Raw genomic sequence first — 17,582 nt, 5'->3', positions numbered from 1 at the left:
CCAGCAGACCTGAGAATCCTGGTTTAGAGAGGTTCAATCTGTACCAATTTTGAGTGTCTAATTTAAGATGCTAGGACACGATTTTTCAGAATATTTACTATTACATAGCACTTTATATATTCAAATATAGCATATATTAATTTACACTGTAGTTGAGAGCAGAGATGAAAAGAATAATTTGAAATCTTTTGATGAAGTGTTATAGAAGGGTTGGGTATCACTATTAATAATTGGTCTTCAGCTCATTAGCCAAACTGAAAAATATTTGATTGCTTCAAACAGAAACTGAATTTAAGTGGGCTGTGCCCACAAAAGCTCATGATACCATCTACATGTTTTGTTAGTCTATAAAGTGCTACCAGACTATTTGTTGTTTTTTAAGTTTATCCTGTACAGACTAACTTGGCTACACCCTGAAGCTTCTGAATTTTTTCAGTTTTTCTAAAGGAAACGACTGGAAAAATGTCATTTGTATTGAATGGAAACACAGAAACAGTTTTGATATTTTCAAAATAAAATGTTTCAATAATTTCAAAAATGTTTATTACAGTTTTATCCTAGGCAAAACTATACTGAATTTGATCTGAATTCATGTGAGGCTCCAAAAAGTGCTATTTGCTAGAAAATATTGTTCAGATCAGGCTGCGTCTACCACTTCTTTGAAGAAGTCCCAAAGGTCAGAAGTTAGGCTCCCAGAAAGTAAGGGAACACACGCTTAGTTATACCTTTAAAAAGTGTAGTTTAAATAACTTGTTTAGTGTCAAGTATTCCTAGCCTCTGTTGGCCAGTGACTGGGAACAAACAACAGGAAATGAATCAGTTGATGACTGCCATTCTGTTCATTCCCTCTGGGGCACCTGGCATTGGCCACTGTCCACAACAAGACACTGGACTAGATGGACTTTTGGTCTGACCCAGTATATCTGTTCTTACATCCACAAAGGAACTCGGTGAAGATAGAATCCCAGTCTCCAGGGCAGTATTCAACTGCTGTAACGATGGAAGACTTCCTTCTCTTCATTCAATCTCCTACATAAATCATTAAATGCTTTGCAGTTTCTGCAACAGATGAGGTAAGGGTCCTATGAACAATAGCCTCCTTTACTACGCTATTTTGAATCATCCCAGAACTGTCCGTTCTGCACACTGAAAACATGAAATCCTGTGAAACAACTGTATGTGATCACACTGTGATGAGTTAGATAACAGAAATCCCATTGGGGTTATCTCCCAATACCCCTGATATCCACTGATATCCACCTTCCTTCCCTTCAGGGCTCTCCACTACTCTGTCCTGCTGGGTCAGAAGCTCTGGTCTCCCCCAGGGAAGGCAGACAGTTGGAGTTATTGACCCCCAGCAGAGCAACACAGATGCTGAACTAGGTCAGTTCAATGAGGGCTCAGCTATAAGGGCTCAGCAACTAGGAAAACAAACCTCAAAAGGGACCAAAACCCTAAACAAATCCATCTTATCCCGTATAAAAGGTTTACACAGAGAAAGTTCATAAGGTCTACCCCCTTTTACTAATGAAAGAGTGATGCACAGTGGTTGCTCCCACACCAAAGTAACAATTATTTACACTGGACTTGATAATAAACAAGTGATTTTATTAAGTATGAAAAGTAGGATTTAAGTAGTTGCAAGTTAAAGCAGTCAGATCAAAGTAAATTATGAAGTTAGCAAACAAAAAATGCCAGCTAATCCTATTCCACTAAGAAACTTGTTTCATGCAAATTCTTACCCTCAACAGTTTTCTAAACATCTCTTTCACAAGCTATTTGCTGGAATGGCAGAAGGAACATCCTTGAAATCATCCCTCTGCCAAATTTCAAGTCCCTAGTCTAAAGCATGAGGTACGTAACCATTTCAAACAAAAAGGTCTCAAGATTTTTTTTAACATGGGAGGAAAAGAACTGTTCTTGGAAAATGCTGAACCATTTTGGCTGAATTTCCACCCCAAAATATCTAGCTTGAGGCAGACACTTCGCATGGAAAACTTCAGCCCAAATCATTAAAGTTACGCAAAATTATAAGCCATTCAAAATGGGGTCTTAAAAATTGAAATTTTGGGCAACTTTAATAGTAGGCAATGCTACCAGCCCCACCCATAGTACAGAAAATATACATAAATTAATCTGTATATAAATGCATTAACTTCTTTTTCCTATGATGATTAACATCCTTTCCAATACTGTGTGAACACCAGGGCTATAAATGCTTAAAATGCTGCATTCTCTCAATTTTTAGAGGCCTCCTCAGGTTTGTGAAAACCCAAAGATTCTTTTCATAGCCTAATATAGGGATGATAAATGGACATTAAGGACTAGATCTATGGGCTGTAGATTTCTTTTTATGCCTCTTAATGATGTCAGTGGAGCGACGTCAATTTACATTAGCTAAAGATCTGATCTTTTTTTTTATAAGCAGCAAATATTGTGGGTGTGTATAGTCTTTCCTTGATGTACTTTGAACTTCTTACAGTTATTTTTATAACTTCCAATAATATTAATGTATCCTGTATTGACTAAACTATACTGCTAGATGACAAAAAATATTTGCATGACTCCACTCCCTTATCTCTATACATGAATACTGTTTGTTAAGTCTATCATAGGTATACATGGCCTCGCCTCAATGCAGGAGGCACCTCTGAAGATCCCTTAGACCATAGATTTCTAAGGTTCTACATGTACAAGGTACACCTTCTTTTTATGATGTTTTGAAAAGACAGGCTCATATTTTTTAAGACCAGAAGGAACCATTAGTTCCTCAAGTTGAACTGCCTGGATAACACAGGAACTGGATGGAATTCCATGTAATGAACTGAATTTTGTATTTATCCAAAGCATATCTTCCAGAAAAGCATCCAGTCTTTATCTGGAGACATCAAGAGAAGGAGAGTCTACCTATTCTCTTGATAGTTTGTTTCAATGCTTAATGGCTTGAAGGCAAAACTAACTTAAAATAAACGTTAATTTCTTGGAGATCTTTTCCCACCTCAACAAGTGTGGAAAAGATTAAGCTTGTGAATAGATACCTTAGGAACAATATTTTCAAAACTTTACCCTCTTTTTTCAATTATAAAAAGGCAAATTTCAACTAGCTCTATCAAGAATATTACAAATGGGACTGAATGTGACAAGTCTGCCCCTTGTGAAAGCAAATGCTATTTTTAGGGCCTCTAATCTCAAGTCAGAATTTGATTGATGTTCCTTTTTCCCACATGTTCAGACACCAACATGCCTACTGGTAGCTATCATCTGGGACCTTGCAGGACATCTTTCCAACGGAAGAGAAATCAATGATATGAAGGTACAGTATACTAAAATGATCTTTTTCCTTCAAGGCACACCACACTTTAAGCAATTTCAGAACTTCACTCTAGTCTAAGCAAGCTTCCTGTGTTCCTCTCTGTACAGATCAGCTCTTTTCAGCTAAGAACTGAGCTCCTGTCTTCAATTAAATTACTCAAGTACACCAAGTAGTAACTAATGTAAAACTAGGGGACATCAATGAATGACAATAAGGCTATGCTTTCTGTACACTCTGGGGATATTTCTATACTACACATTGCATCTATGACTGGCCCTTGTCTGATTTCGGCTCACAGGACTTGAATTGCAGGGCTACAGAATTGTAGTGTAGACATAAGAGCTAAGGCTGGAGCCTTGTCTCTGGGACCCTGCCTCCTTTTGGGCCGCTACGGGTGTTTTATTGCAGTGCAAACTTACGCAAAGAGGCTTGGTGGCCTTTTATTTTGTTTTTCATTTAGCTCAGAAATTGTAGCAGAAGTCTGTTAAACTTGCACTGAAATCTTTTCACCATCGTAACACACATCATAAATGGAGTGTCATGGGTTCCCTTGATAATCTCACATAATAAGGTATAACAGTGTCCTGTGATTATTCTCAATGGTATTATCTTGAAACAGGAACATGAGTTCTCAGTAATCTTCCATACCAACATATTTTAACAAGGACCGAGCCTTAAGTTTATATTATATTTGTAACAGATTCTGAATCACTGTAAAACAATATGTGTATAGTATTAGAAAATGCAACATCTGCACAATGTACAGTGTTTTAAAAGTTTCAGCTGAAGTCTATTTGATTTTTCAAAATATTAAAAGGCAGATGGATCACAGTAGCAAACTGTGGGGAAAAGGGACTTTTTAAATCAAGTAAGCAATTTTAAAACTGAATAATTTAAAAAGCATGTAATGACTGCAGCTGTAAGGCTACATAACTGAATACTTTGAAAATACATATATCCACTATTTTTGCAAAGCAAACCTGGAACATTATATTGGTACCTTTGTTTGAATATTTAGTATAGAATTTAATATAGAATACTGCCATTGAATATATATGTATATTTGACCTATTTACAGCTGCCTAATCAGTTCACACCTTCTTATGTCCAAGCTTACGTCTACGTGTAACAGATTCTGTAACAGGAGGCACTCTGGAAGAACACTAATGACAGCAGTGGAATCAGGGCAGCATAATATATGTTTTGTTGTGCAAAGGAAGAACTTATATTAAGAGTACCAGTTAGCCACACCACTACACAAACTCTACCTTGAGAATCTACTATCTTCGGAAATATTTTGAGTAATAAGATACAACGTAAATATCAATATAAAGCAGCTTAACTTGAGATTTAAAACCTGGATGGCATATGATACAGTTCACTACTGTAGGAAATGGCCAGTGATGTTCTGTATCATGTGGGTACCCAGAGGGACAGAAACAACATAAGAATGGCCATATTGGCTCAGACCAAAGTTCCATCTAGCCCAGTAGCCTGTCTGCCGACAGCGGCCAACACGAGATGCCCCAGAGGGGCTGGACCAAAGACAATGATCAAGCAATTTGTCTCCTGCCATCCTTCTCCAGCCTCTGACAAACAGAGGCCAGGGACACCATTTCTATCCCCTGGCTAATAGCCTTTTATGGACCTAGCCTCCATGAAATTATCTCGCTGCTCTTTAAACTAGGTTATAGTCCTAGCCTTCACAGCCTCCTCTGGCAAGGAGTTCCACAAACTGACTATGTGCTGTGTGAAGAAGAACTTTCACTTACTAGTTTAAAACCTGCTACCCATTAATTTCATTTGGTGTCCTCTAGTTCTTATATTATGGGAACTAATAAATAGCTTTTCTTTATTCACCCTCTCCACACATAAGAACGGCCGTACTGGGTCAGACCAAAGGTCCATCTAGCCCAGTATCCTGTCTGCCGACAGTGGCAGCACCAGGTGCCCCAGAAAGGGTGGACTGAAGACAATGATCAAGTGATTTGTCTCCTGCCATCCTTCTCCAGCCTCTGACAAACACACCACTCATGATTTTATATACCTCTATCATATCCCCCCTTAGTCTCCTCTTTTCTAAACTGAAAAGTCCCAGTCACTTTAACCTCGTGATGGTTCTAGTTCTGGGCACGAGCGCGTGGCCCCTCACTCGGGGTCACGGCCCAGCGAGCCCACCATCTGTTCCGGCATTTCAAAGGGCGTGAGCTCCCAGCGCCCCTTCCCCCCCGGGGGGGAGGGGAGAGCTAGGCGGGGCCCCGCGAGCCTGACGTTCCTGGTCCTTCTCCCGGTCGCCTCAGTCCATCCTCTCGGTCCGTGGGGTGGCGATGCCTCCTATCTCCCTCCCGTTCCTTTTCTTACCGCAGGGGTCGCCGCACAGAGGGATTCGGGGGAAGCTGGGGGGACCTGGGCCAACCCTCTCCACCGGATCCCAGCCCAGGGCCCTAAGGGTTTTGGGTGCTGATCCCTTACCCGGCTGATGGGGTCCCACCCCATAAGGTGTCAGCCCACGGTCGCCAAAAGGGCCCCGCCCTGGGCTGCTTCCTAGCCGTCCTCGGGGCTGTGGGCCCTGCATCCAAACCGCCAGTCCTTACCTCTTCGTTGGGTGTGCGCGGGTTTCCGCGTCGGAGTCCCCCCACTGATCCGCCTTGCCTGCTCCACCGGGGATGGGGGAGGAATCGTCTCTTGGGCGTCCCCCCCTGCCCTGCTCTGGCTCACAGCCTCCTTTTGAACCTCCCGCCGGAGGTTACATCGGCTCCCCCGCCCTTGACGTAGTGGGCGGCCCCCATGTCGGGACGTGAGGGACAAAGTTGTGCCCTGGCGTCCTCCGCCGGGGCCGTGCACATCCAACCCGGCCCACCAGCCGGCCCTATTCCCCGCAGCCGCGGGGCTCCGCTCCGCGTGGCGTTCAACAAGCACGTCCTCCCGGCGGCGCGCCAGCGAGGCAGCCCCTCCCGGGTGCTCTGCTGGGGCCGGGGCCGCCGCCCGCCCCATTCTAATGTAGGCCGCCACTGGCCCGTCACACACCTCCCCCCTCGGAGGCTCTAGGTACTCCTCCCCATCTCGGTCCCATATTCTAGAGAAAAAGTCGGCGTTCTGGTGTCTCTTACCCGGCTGGTGACTTATCTCGAAACTCTACGGCTGCAAGGTCAAATACCACCGCATTATACGTGCATTCGTGTCCTTCATCGAGTTAAGCCATACGAGCGGGGCATGATCGGTTATCAAATAGGATTTGTTTCCCCACAGGTAGAACCTTAGATACTCTACTGCCCACTTTAATTTTCCTCCTCCCACTGTATACCCTAAGTACGACACCTCCGTTTTGGCCAGGTGGCACTTCTTCGGGTTTGCCGTGAGGCCTGCCCTCTCCAGCGCCGCCAATATGGAGTCAATGTGGCGCAGATGGTCCTCCCAGCTGTCGCTGTAGATGATAATGTCATCTATGTAGGCAGCAGCGAATGTCCGGTATGGGGCTAACAGACGATCCATCACTCTTTGGAACGTGGCTGTGGCTCTGTGGAGGCCAACGGGCCTCGTCCTGAATTGAAAGAGGCTGGAGGGGGTGGAAAAAGACGTCTTTGCTCGTGCGTCAGGTGCCAGGGGAATCTGCCAGTAGCCTTTTGTTAAATCTAACTTGGACAGATACTTGGCCCGCCCCAGTCGCTCGTCGACCCGGGGCATTGGGTAGGCGTCGAATTGTGATATGGCATTGACCTGTCGAAAGTCAATGCAAAATCTCGTCATTCCATCCAGCTTTGGAACCAGGACGATGGGACTCCACCATTCGCTTTGTGATTCTTCGATCACTCCCCACTGCTGCATCAGTTGCACCTCCTCCCACACCGTCTTCCAGATCTTATGGGGCAAGGGTCGGAGAGGTTCCTGTATCACCTTTCCCTTCTCCGTGGTGATCTGGTGGCAGCCCAGCGAGGTGCGCCCTGGCTTGGCTGTGAGCACGGTCCTGTACTGGCTTCGCAGGTTCGCAAGTTGCTGTCGTTGAGGGGTCGCCAACTCTGTGCCCACCCCAACATCCGCCTCCTCCTGATAGTCCTCCCCCCAGGGTCTGAGATCGTCCTCCAGGGGTACAGGGGTGGTTAGCAGGGTCTCTGCCATATTCCACTTCTTCAGGAGGTTCACGTGGAAGGTTTGCTTGTCCCTCCATCGCCCGGATAGGCGAATTTCAGAATCTACAGCCACGACTCGGCGAAGTACCTCGAACGTACCCTGCCATTGGGCTGTTAGCTTGGAGCCAGGTGTAGGCAGGAGCAGCAATACCCGGTCTCCTGGTTGGAATTCCCTCGCCCGCGCCATCTGGTTGTAATATCGCACTTGTCTTTCCTGGCCCCACATCAGATTCATGAGAGTGAATTCGCCAGTCCATTTCAATTTTCCTCTGAGCTGCAGTATATACTGGGCAGTCCCACGGCCAGCTGTAGCTTGTTCTTCCCAGTCTTCCTTAAGGAGGTCCAGGACTCCCCGGGGCTTTCGGCCATTCAGTAGTTCAAAGGGCAAGAACCCTGTGGTTGACTGTGGGACCTCATGAACAGCAAACTGTAGTGCGGGGAGTAGGTCGTCCCATCCCCTGGGGTCCTCTCTCACGAACCTCCGGAGCATCTCTTTCAGGGTCTTGTTGAAGCGCTCCACCAGTCCTTCCGTCTGTGGGTGGTAAACTGACGTATGGATCCGTTTGATCCTCAACATCCGACATCATTCTTTTATCAGCCGGGACATAACGTTTGTTCCCTGGTCCATCAGGATTTCCTTCGGTAATCTCACCCGTGAAAAAATTTTCACCAGCTCTCTGGCGAGGGTGGGTGCCCTAGTGTTCCGCAGGGCTACAGCCTCTGGGTAACGGGTCGCATAGTCTATTACTACCATGATATATTGATGTCCCGTACGCGAGGCCTCCAGGGGACCGACCAAATTGAGGGCTATCCGCTCAAACGGGACGTCTATAACCAGGAGAGGTATGAGGGGCGCCCATGCCACGCCTGCCGGCGCGGTCCTCTGGCACTCCGGACAGGAAGCACAGAAGTCGCGTACCTCCTTATAAATCCCTGGACAAAAGAACCTCTGGGTTACCCTAGCCACAGTCTTCTCGCACCTCAAGTGTCCGGCCCAGGGGTTGGCATGAATGAGGTACAGCACCTCCTGTTGGAGTCGCGAGGGCACTAAGAGCTGCTGTTTCTCTTCCCCCCCTTGGTCTCCCGGGTCACCCGGTACAGGCGGTCATTTTGTACCTGAAAGTATGGCCCTTGTGGCTGTCCGTGGGGTCTCCCTCCGCTCCCATCCTCCGCCAGGGCTTGGTCCCAGGTGTTCCGCAAGGTGAGGTTCTCCCTTTGTTCCTGGACGAAGTCCGTACTCCGCCTGATTTTCATCACTTCGTCCGCTTCCAGCTTCCCGCTCCGCGTGGTTCTAGCACTGTCAGCTCTGGGTTCTCCCTCCCCTGGGGCCAGGAACCCCTCGGCGGCTGGGGCGCCCTGCTGCTCCTTTGCCCTTGGGGCCTCCCCGCTCTGGCAGAGCAGCTGCCTGAAACCCGGCAAGTCTCTCCCTATTACCACCAGGTATGGCAAGGTGGGGACCTTACCCACTCTCCACACTTGCTGTCTTTGCCCGTCCACCAGCTGTACTTGTGCTGAGGGGTAGGCCCGGATTTCCCCGTGGACACACCGCATCAGTACGGGGTCCCCTTCTCTCCGTCCGGCCGAGATGAGGTCCTCCTGCACCAACATGACAGCAGACCCCGAGTCCACTAAGGCTTTTACCCCTTTCCCTTCGATCGTTACGGTGGCCATCATGGGGGCCCCTGTCCCTGTTGCTATTCAGGGGTCTCGGCACCCTCCCAGCTGACCCAATGTGCAGTCCATTAAGGGGCAATCCCTCTTGTAGTGTCCCTCCTTGCCACACTGAAAGCAGGCCCCTCGGGTCGGGGTCCTTTTCTGCTCGGTCCCCCTTCCCGGGCACACTCTGCCTCAGCCCCCTCGGGCCATACTGGTGCTAACTTACGGCTGGGGCCCGGGCTGCTCCGGGGGCCTCCAAACCGCCCCCTGCCTCCTGGGCCTCCCCTGGGTCGAGGTCCCCCTACCTTCGGTCCTGGGCACGTCACCCGTGGGCAGCTGTTCTCTCCCTCCTCAGCAGCCATATACACTTCCATTAGGGCTACGGCTTCATTTACGGTTGTGGGCTGGTTCTTCTTTACCCATTTCTGGTCCTCCCGGGGCAGGATGCCGATGAACTGCTCAAGCACTATTATCTCCATCACCTGTCCGGCTGTCTTTTGATCTGGCTCTATCCATTTTCTCGTCCATTCCCGCAGTCTCTGGGCCACCGCCCTCGGTCGCTCCTTGGGCCTGAATCGCTCCTGGCGGAACCTTTGCCGGCAGGTGTCCGGAGTGACTCCTACCTGGTGCAGCACGGCCTCCTTCACTTTAACATAGTGCAGAGCATCTTTGGCTGCCAGACCCAGATAAGCAAGTTGGGTTAGTCCAGTAAGATATGGGGCTACTAGGGTGGCCCACTGGTCTTCCGGCCACCGCATCACGGTGGCAACCCTCTCAAAAGTGGTGAGGAAAGCCTCGGGGTCATCCTGGGGCCCCATGTTAGTCAGGCGGATGGGGAGGGCTCCCATCCCTGGCACCTCCGGCCCCCCGGAGGCTGCCGTCAGTCCGGCTTGCCGTGCGGCCGTGACCCATCGTTCATGTTGGGCGCTCAGCTCCTGCACCAGCTGCCTTTGTTGATCCTGAAACTGGGTCGCCAGCTGTTGCAGGAGTTGGGTCTGCTGCTGTTGCTGCTGTCTTTGGGTCTCTCCTATCCAGTCCAGCAGCTGCCGGGGCTCCATCGCCCCACTCGTCCTTGCGTAATCTCCTCCTGTAGATAATACCTCTATATCTGAGTTCTCAGGGTTCCCTAGTGAGCGTTTGGTGCCCACATTCTTCACCAGATGTGACGGTTCTAGTTCTGGCCAAGAGCGCGCGGCCCCTCACTCGGGGTCACGGCCCAGCAAGCCCACCGTCTGTTCCGGTATTTCAAGGGGCGCCAACTTCCAGCGCCCTCCTCCCGCCCGCGGAGGAGGTGAGGTGGGGCCCCGCAAGCCCGACGTTACCGGTCCTCCTCCCAGGCACCTCAGTCCGTCCTCTCGGTCCGTGGGGTGGCGATACCTCCCGTCTCCCTCCCATTCCTTTTCTTCCCACAGGGGTCGCCGCACGGAGGGATTCGGGGGAAGCTGGGGGGACCCGGGCCCACCCTCTCCACCGGGTCCCAGCCCGGGGCCCTAAGGGTTTTGGGTGCTGATCCCTTACCCGGCTGACGGGGTCCCACCCTGTAACGCGTCAGCCCACGGGCGCCAAAAGGGCCCTGCCCCGGGCTGCTTCCTAGCCATCCTCAGGGCCATGGGACCCGCGTCAGAGCCGCCGGTCCTTACCTTTTTATCGGGTGTGCACGGGCTTCCGCGCCGGAGTCCCCCCGGTGATCCGCCTTGCCTGCTCCACCGGAGGTGAGGGAGGAATCGTCTCTTGGGTTCCCCGCCCCCCACTCTGGCTTGCAGCCTCCTTTTGAATGCGGGGGGCGAAGTTGCGCCCTGGAGTCCTCCGCTGGCGCCGCGCACGTCCAGCTCGGCCCGCCAGCCAGCCCTATTCCCCGCAGCTGCGGGGCTCTGCTCCGCTCTGCCTTCAATAGGCACGTCCTCCTAGTGGCGCGCCGGAGAGGCAGCCCCTCCCGGGTGCTCTGCCTGGGCCGGGGCTGCTGCCCGCCCCATTCTAGTGCGGGCTGCCGCTGGCCCGTCACACCTCTCTTCATATGGGACCCGTTCCAAACCTCTAATCATTTTAGTTGCCCTTTTCTGAACCCTTTCTTCACAATCTGCTTCTGTCTTGACTGTCTTAAACAGTTTAGTATCATCTGCAGACTTTACTACCTCACTGCTTACCTCTTTCTCCAGATCATTTATGAATAATTTGAAAAGGATTGGTCCCAGGACTGACCCTTGGGGGATACCACTAGTTACCCCTCTCTTCTGAAAATTTACCATTTATTCCTACCCTTTGTTTCCTGTCTTTTAACCAGTTCTCAATCCAAGAAAGGGCCTTCCCTCTTATCCCATGACAATGTAATTTACACAAGAGCCTTTGGTGAGGGACCTTGTCAAAGGCTTTCTGGAAATCTAAGTATACGCTATCTACTGGATCCCCCTTGTCCGCATGTTTGTTAATCCCTTCAAAGAACTCTAATAGATTAGTAAGACATGATTTCCCTTTACAGAAACCATGTTGACTTTTGTCCAACAAATTATATTCTCCTACGTGCCTCACAATTTTATTCGTTACTACGGTTTCGACTAATTTTCCTGGTACTTGAAGTTAGACTTACTGATCTGTAATTGCCAAGATCGCCTCTAGAGCCCTTTTTAAATATTGGTGTCATGTTAGCTATCTTCCAATCAGTAGGTACGGAAGCGGATTTAAAGGATAGGTTACAATCCACACATAATAGTTCAGCAAATTCCCATTTGAGTTCTTTTAGAACCCTTGGATGAATGCCATCCGGTCCCGGTGATTTGTGAACATTAAGTTTTTCTATTTGTTCCAAAACCTCCTCTAATGACACTTCAATCGACGACAGCTCCTCAGATTCATCACCCACAAAGGACGGTGCAGATTTGGGAATCCCCCTAACGTCCTCAGCCGTGAAGACTGAAGCAAAGAAATCATTTAGTTTATCCGCAATGGTTTTATTGTCCTTGATTGCTCCTTTTATATCTCAATCGTCTAGGGGACCCCACTGTTTTTTTAGCAGGCTTCATGCTTCTAACGTACTTAAAAAACATTTTGCTATTTCTTTTTGAGTTTTTGGCTAGTTGTTCCTCACAATCTTTGTTTGCTTTTCTTATTACATTTTTACACTTGGGTTGACAGTGTTTATGTTCCTTTCTATTTATCTCACTAGGATTGGATTTCCACTTCTTGAAAGATGCCTTTTTGTCCCTCACTACTTCTTTTACACGGTGGTTAAGCCACGGTGACTCTTTTTTAGGTCTCTTGCTGTGACGTAGTGGGGGGGAACTTGCTGGTTTCTATGGGTCTGTGGTAACCCCACTGGCTGCCGCCAGTACCACAGCCCAGAAGGACAGGGATGGGTCATTATGCAAAGGGATCTCCCCCCCATGGAGAGGAATAAAGGAAGGTGAATGCTGCCCTGGCTGGGGGGAAGGGCTGGAGGAGAGTGAGTTAGTTTCTGTCTGGGAGCATGGAGGAAGCAGCCTCAGCAACAGGCTGGGGGGTTTAGAAGCTGAGACCCCTGCCCCATATCAAGGGGGGCTGAGGCATCCTAGGCCTGCCCTGTAACCTCGTGACATCTGTGCTGTGCTGTATACTGGAGAAGCAATAAACCACCTCTATTCTACGGGCTGGTGGAGTCTGTTCATGCCATTTTGGGGGTGCAGGAGACAGGGGACCCCCAACGCGCCGTCACACTTGCAATGTCTTTTAATTTGGGGTATACATTTAAGTTGGGCCTCTATTATTGTGTCTTTAAAAAGTTTCTATTCAGTTTGCAGGGATTTGGCTCTAGTCACTGTACCTTTTAATTTCTGTTTAACCTCCTCATTTTGTGTAATTCCCCCTTTTGAAATTAAATGCCAGAATGCTGGACTGCTGAGGTGTTCTTCCCACCACAGGCATGTTAAATGTTATTATATTATGGTCACTATTCCCAAGCAGTCCTGTAATCGTTATCTCCTGGACCTGATCCTGTGCTCCACTCAGGACTAAATCGAGAATTGCCTCTCCCCTTGTGGGTTCCTGTACCAGCTGCTCCAAGAAGCAGTCATTTAAGCCATTGAGAAATTTTATCTCTGCTTCTCTTTCTGAGGTGACATGTATCCAATCAATATAGGGATGATTAAAATCTCCCATTATTATGGAGTTCTTTATTTTGGTAGCCTCTCTAATCTCCCTCAGCATTTCAATGTCAGTATTGCTGTCCTGGTCAGGTGGTCGATAATATATCCCTATTGCTAAATTCTTACTACTGGAGCATGGAATTACTATCCATAGCGATTCTATTGAACATGTTGATTCATTTAATATTTTTATTTCATTTGATTCTACATTATCTTTCACATACAGTGCCACTGCACCACCCACACGGCCTGCTCTATCCTTCTGATATATTTTATATCCCTGTATGATTGTGTCCCACAGATTTTCCTCATTCCACCAGGTTTCAGTGATGTCTATTATGTCAATCTCCTCCTTTAATACGAGGTACTCTAGTTCACCCATCTTATTAGTCAAACTCCTAGCATTTGTGGCCATTAACTACAGGCCCCAGCTAAAACCTCTTCGGCACATCCTCCGGGATCTACAACCTATCCTAGGTGACAAATGCTTGCTCTAACAGTCCTTGGGAGACAGGCCACTCCTCGCTTACAGACAGCCCCACAACCTGAAAAACATACTCACCACCAATCCCACAACACATACACCAATCCAGGAACCCATCCTTGCATCAAACCCCATTGTCATGTCTGTCCACACATCTACCTTAGTGACACTATCACAGAACATAACCACATAAGCTATACCATCAAAGGTTCATTCAGCTGCACATATATTAATGTGATATATGCCATCAAGTGCCAGCAATATCCCTCTGTAAATTGGACAAACCTAACTGTCTACGCAACAGAATAAATGGAACAGAATAAATCAGACATCAAAAATCTTTCTCTATGTAACATAATCAATCAGAGAACAAGAACAGTAACATACAAAAACCAGTGGGAAAATATTTAAACCTCCCGGTACACACAGACTTACAGACTTGAAAGTTACAGACTTGAAAGTTGCTATCCTCAAGCCAAAAAAATTCAAAACTAGGTTGCAACATGAAATTGCTCAGATGGAATTCATATCCAAATTTGACATCACTGCAATGGGTCTGAATAGAGATTGGGAATGGCTCACTCATTGCCATAAGTCATTTTCCATTTTAGGTATTCTCACCCACAGGGAGAATGGTTTAGTCTTAGGTGGAGTCAATCTGAGGTAGACATTGTTCAGTAAGTCCTGAAATCTTTTAAAATATTATATAGAATGCTAAATGGACACATTTTAGAAATCCAAAAATATATACATGTTTACATATATAAACTACTTAAACAGATATAAACACACATTTACATGAATGGAAGGATTAGTGTTCCCCATTTTTATTAAATATAAAACTTCAATTAGGAAATATACTTCTAAGAAAATACTTACATACCTGGTTTCTTCAGGAAATACATATGCGGCACTGCCATTAATCTGACAGGAGTCACTGTCTTTTTTATCTTGATCTGAAGAAGTTATAAGAGCAACTCGATTCTGCTGAATCTCCCACTGGTGAGCAATGTTGCCTATTGTCAATCGTTTCTTCTCCTGAAATATCAGATAAAAGCCACATGTAACTATCTGAATGCACTCACTACTAGTATGTTAGGTTGCATCAGAATACATTCCATAGTCAAACCACTAATTGACAGATGAGGATTAAGGGCCAGGGCTCCTTTCAAAAACTGAAGCCTCAGCAATTGTGTTACTCTTTAAGTGATAACTATTTAATCCTCACTGGGGACTGTGGGGATGGAAAAACTCTTGTTTTGTCAAAGCAAAGCAGGTGTCTCCCAAGTTCCCCTTTCTCTTTACTCTTTTGGGCAACAACAATTTAATAGGCAACAGCAATCTGCATATTGACTTCTTCCTGTAGATGAAGAAAATTTGACAAAGATTTAAGTTCAAAAGCTGCCCCCATTTTCTTCTTTTGTCACCAATTTTTTGTCACCAAAGGATTACTCCAAGAAAGGGATATTAATAAACATTTATTTTTGTAAACGTGTAACTGCTGAATTTCTTTAGTGGTTATATGTTTACACTCAGGGGGCTGGTGGGGAGCTAGCGTAAAAACCAGACTCTGCCTGCCTCTTCCCGGCCAGCCTCCCTGCATGCCGCTGCCTTAGAGAGGCAACACTGTGGGGGGCAACGGCTCTGCGGCAGCCGGTACATGCGGGGAGCCAGCTTGAAAGTCGTCTTTACGTGTGTACCAGCTCCCATCTATCCTCTCCCCCCCAGCTGCTCCCTTTCCATCAGAGGCAGCAGCATGGGCGTGGAAGCTGGTGGCTCCACGGGAGCCAGCAATAAAAGCTGGCTTCCCATGGGCACCAGCTCCCACCTTGTCGCTCCTTGCTGCCTCTGTATCAGGAGGAGGTCTGAGCTGATACAGAGGCAGCAAGGGAGTGGAGGTGCATGTAACCATGCGGATTAATTTATGAGCCCAGGCTTATCAGTTAATCATGTAAACTGGCTAACATCTCTACTCCAAGAATAGCAATCAAAGGGCATGCAGCTTCAGACAATTAATCAGTGAAAGCATTTCAGGAATCCAGATGATATCTTGTATGAACATGTAACACCACCAGATATTTAATGCAACTCAAGCCAATTGCCCATGTATTGGCCTTTTAATTCACCCAACTCTGTCTGGAACTCACTCATGGTGAGATTTAAGCATGAGGTGACTTGATTTTTACTTGCTCATGGACCTGCATCTGAACTGTTTAAAGCTCTAATCTGAGAACAAGGTGAATGTTTTCAAATGGTAAATTAATTGCTTGTTTCAGTTCGGTTGATTTTTCTGAACTAGATCTAACTGCTTAGCCATTCCACTGTTACAGTGCTCCTTATTGAAACTTGAATAGATAACAATCTCTGCAATATAAAAACAAAATACAGCAAAGAATTAAGTACAAAATACCAGCTCTTTCTATAGAGCGTAATGGTTTTGACACACGGGAAAAAGGCCACAAATGTTGAACATTAGTTGACAATTTTCCATCCTAAATCACGCTGCCATAGAAATGGACCCTAGAAAAGGTTCTGAGGCATGTCTACTGTGCCCCACAGTTTGGATGACAGGGGTTTGAACAGAAGTGCGCACCAAAGTGCTGCACTGTAACACTCCCCAATGGATGCTGTAGGCACAAACTAAAATGTTCTTGTTTACCTTGATATAATCTTATTTGAAGATTACAGTAATGCAAACTAAGAACCTTTTAACTCATTGCCACACACAGAAATTAAAGAGCAGCACTTGGGTGCATACTGCTATTTACAATCCTCTATTCTGAACTGTAAGAAAACATAAAGATGCCCTTAATTTAAAACTTCCAAGTTGTGGTTGGCACTTGTCAGTGTCAAAGAAAATCTACATAGAGCTCTTTCTAAAGTCTGGGAAAGGCACTCCCTGTGGCACAACAAAATGCAAGGTTGAACAGATCGTTGAACATAAATAGTTAGCACATACTGTAAGGAACCATTCAAGGTAGAGCGACCTGCTGACACTGCAACTTTTTGATGGATGACTAGCTATTCTTTATCTACCTACCAACTGTTACGTCCTCCTCTGCATCCAACATCCGTGACTAATAACTTTAGCTATATGTTTAAACTAAAATGCTTAACCAGAACTACAGGCAGTCCCCACTTACGTCGGATCCCTACTTACGAACGGGGTGACTCACCCCGCACTACCTGCGCCCCCTCCGGCAGACCGCTGAGACGCACCGCAGCGGTCCTGCCGCCTGCGTCCTCTGCGGCGATAAAAGCTGCTCCACGTCTCCCTGTCTGCTGGGGGTGGTCCCCCAGCAGACCAGGGAGATGCAGACAAAGCCTTGGAGGACGCAGGCGGTGGGGACCAACCTGGTAGCACCCCAGCTGCTCTACCCCAGGTGTCCCCAAGTCAGCTGCTGCTGAAACTGATCAGCGGCTGATTCCAGGAAGCCCAGGGCAAAGCAGCTCTGCTTCGGGCTTCCTGTAGTCAGCCACTGGTCAGTTTCAGCAGCGGATGAATCGGGGACACCTGGGGTACAATATGTACCAGTTCCAACTTACAGACAAATTCAACTTAAGAACAAAGCTACAGTCCCTATCTTGTACGTAACCCGGGGACTGCCTGTATAGCAACTTTTGGCTTCAGAGTTAAAAGCTCATTTAGATTTGGTGAAAAGGGAGCAGTTTGCAGCTCCTTTAGAAGGCTTTTGGCTTCTGTCTTAGGCTACTGTTTTGCAGATGTGGGAAGTCAACAGTATATTGATTTACATTTGGAAGATTATCTTTAAAAAACAAATAGTTTAATTATTTTTAAACTAACTCTAGCACTTTGTGGAAAGGAACAGATTCTGTGACCTGCAGTGTAAAATGGAGTTATTAATGTTTTGACATCTGTGTCAAAC

General features: G+C 47.1%; 1 protein-coding gene across 3 annotated transcripts in view; it reads right to left on the bottom strand.

Annotated features, from left to right (window-relative positions):
• Positions 1–17,582, bottom strand: part of LRRC49 (leucine rich repeat containing 49) — a 128,972-nt gene that overhangs the window by 26,157 nt on the left and 85,233 nt on the right. For all 3 annotated transcript variants that reach the window (XM_075897737.1, XM_075897738.1, XM_075897739.1), the window contains one exon: positions 14,579–14,733. In XM_075897737.1, the coding sequence (XP_075753852.1) occupies positions 14,579–14,733 (155 nt within the window). The remainder of the gene's footprint in view (positions 1–14,578; positions 14,734–17,582) is intronic.

Source organism: Pelodiscus sinensis, chromosome 14, assembly GCF_049634645.1.
Source record: "Pelodiscus sinensis isolate JC-2024 chromosome 14, ASM4963464v1, whole genome shotgun sequence".
NCBI classification, from domain to species: Eukaryota; Metazoa; Chordata; order Testudines; family Trionychidae; genus Pelodiscus; species Pelodiscus sinensis.
Note: the sequence above shows the minus strand (reverse complement) of the source record. Positions and strands in the feature narration are given on the sequence as shown.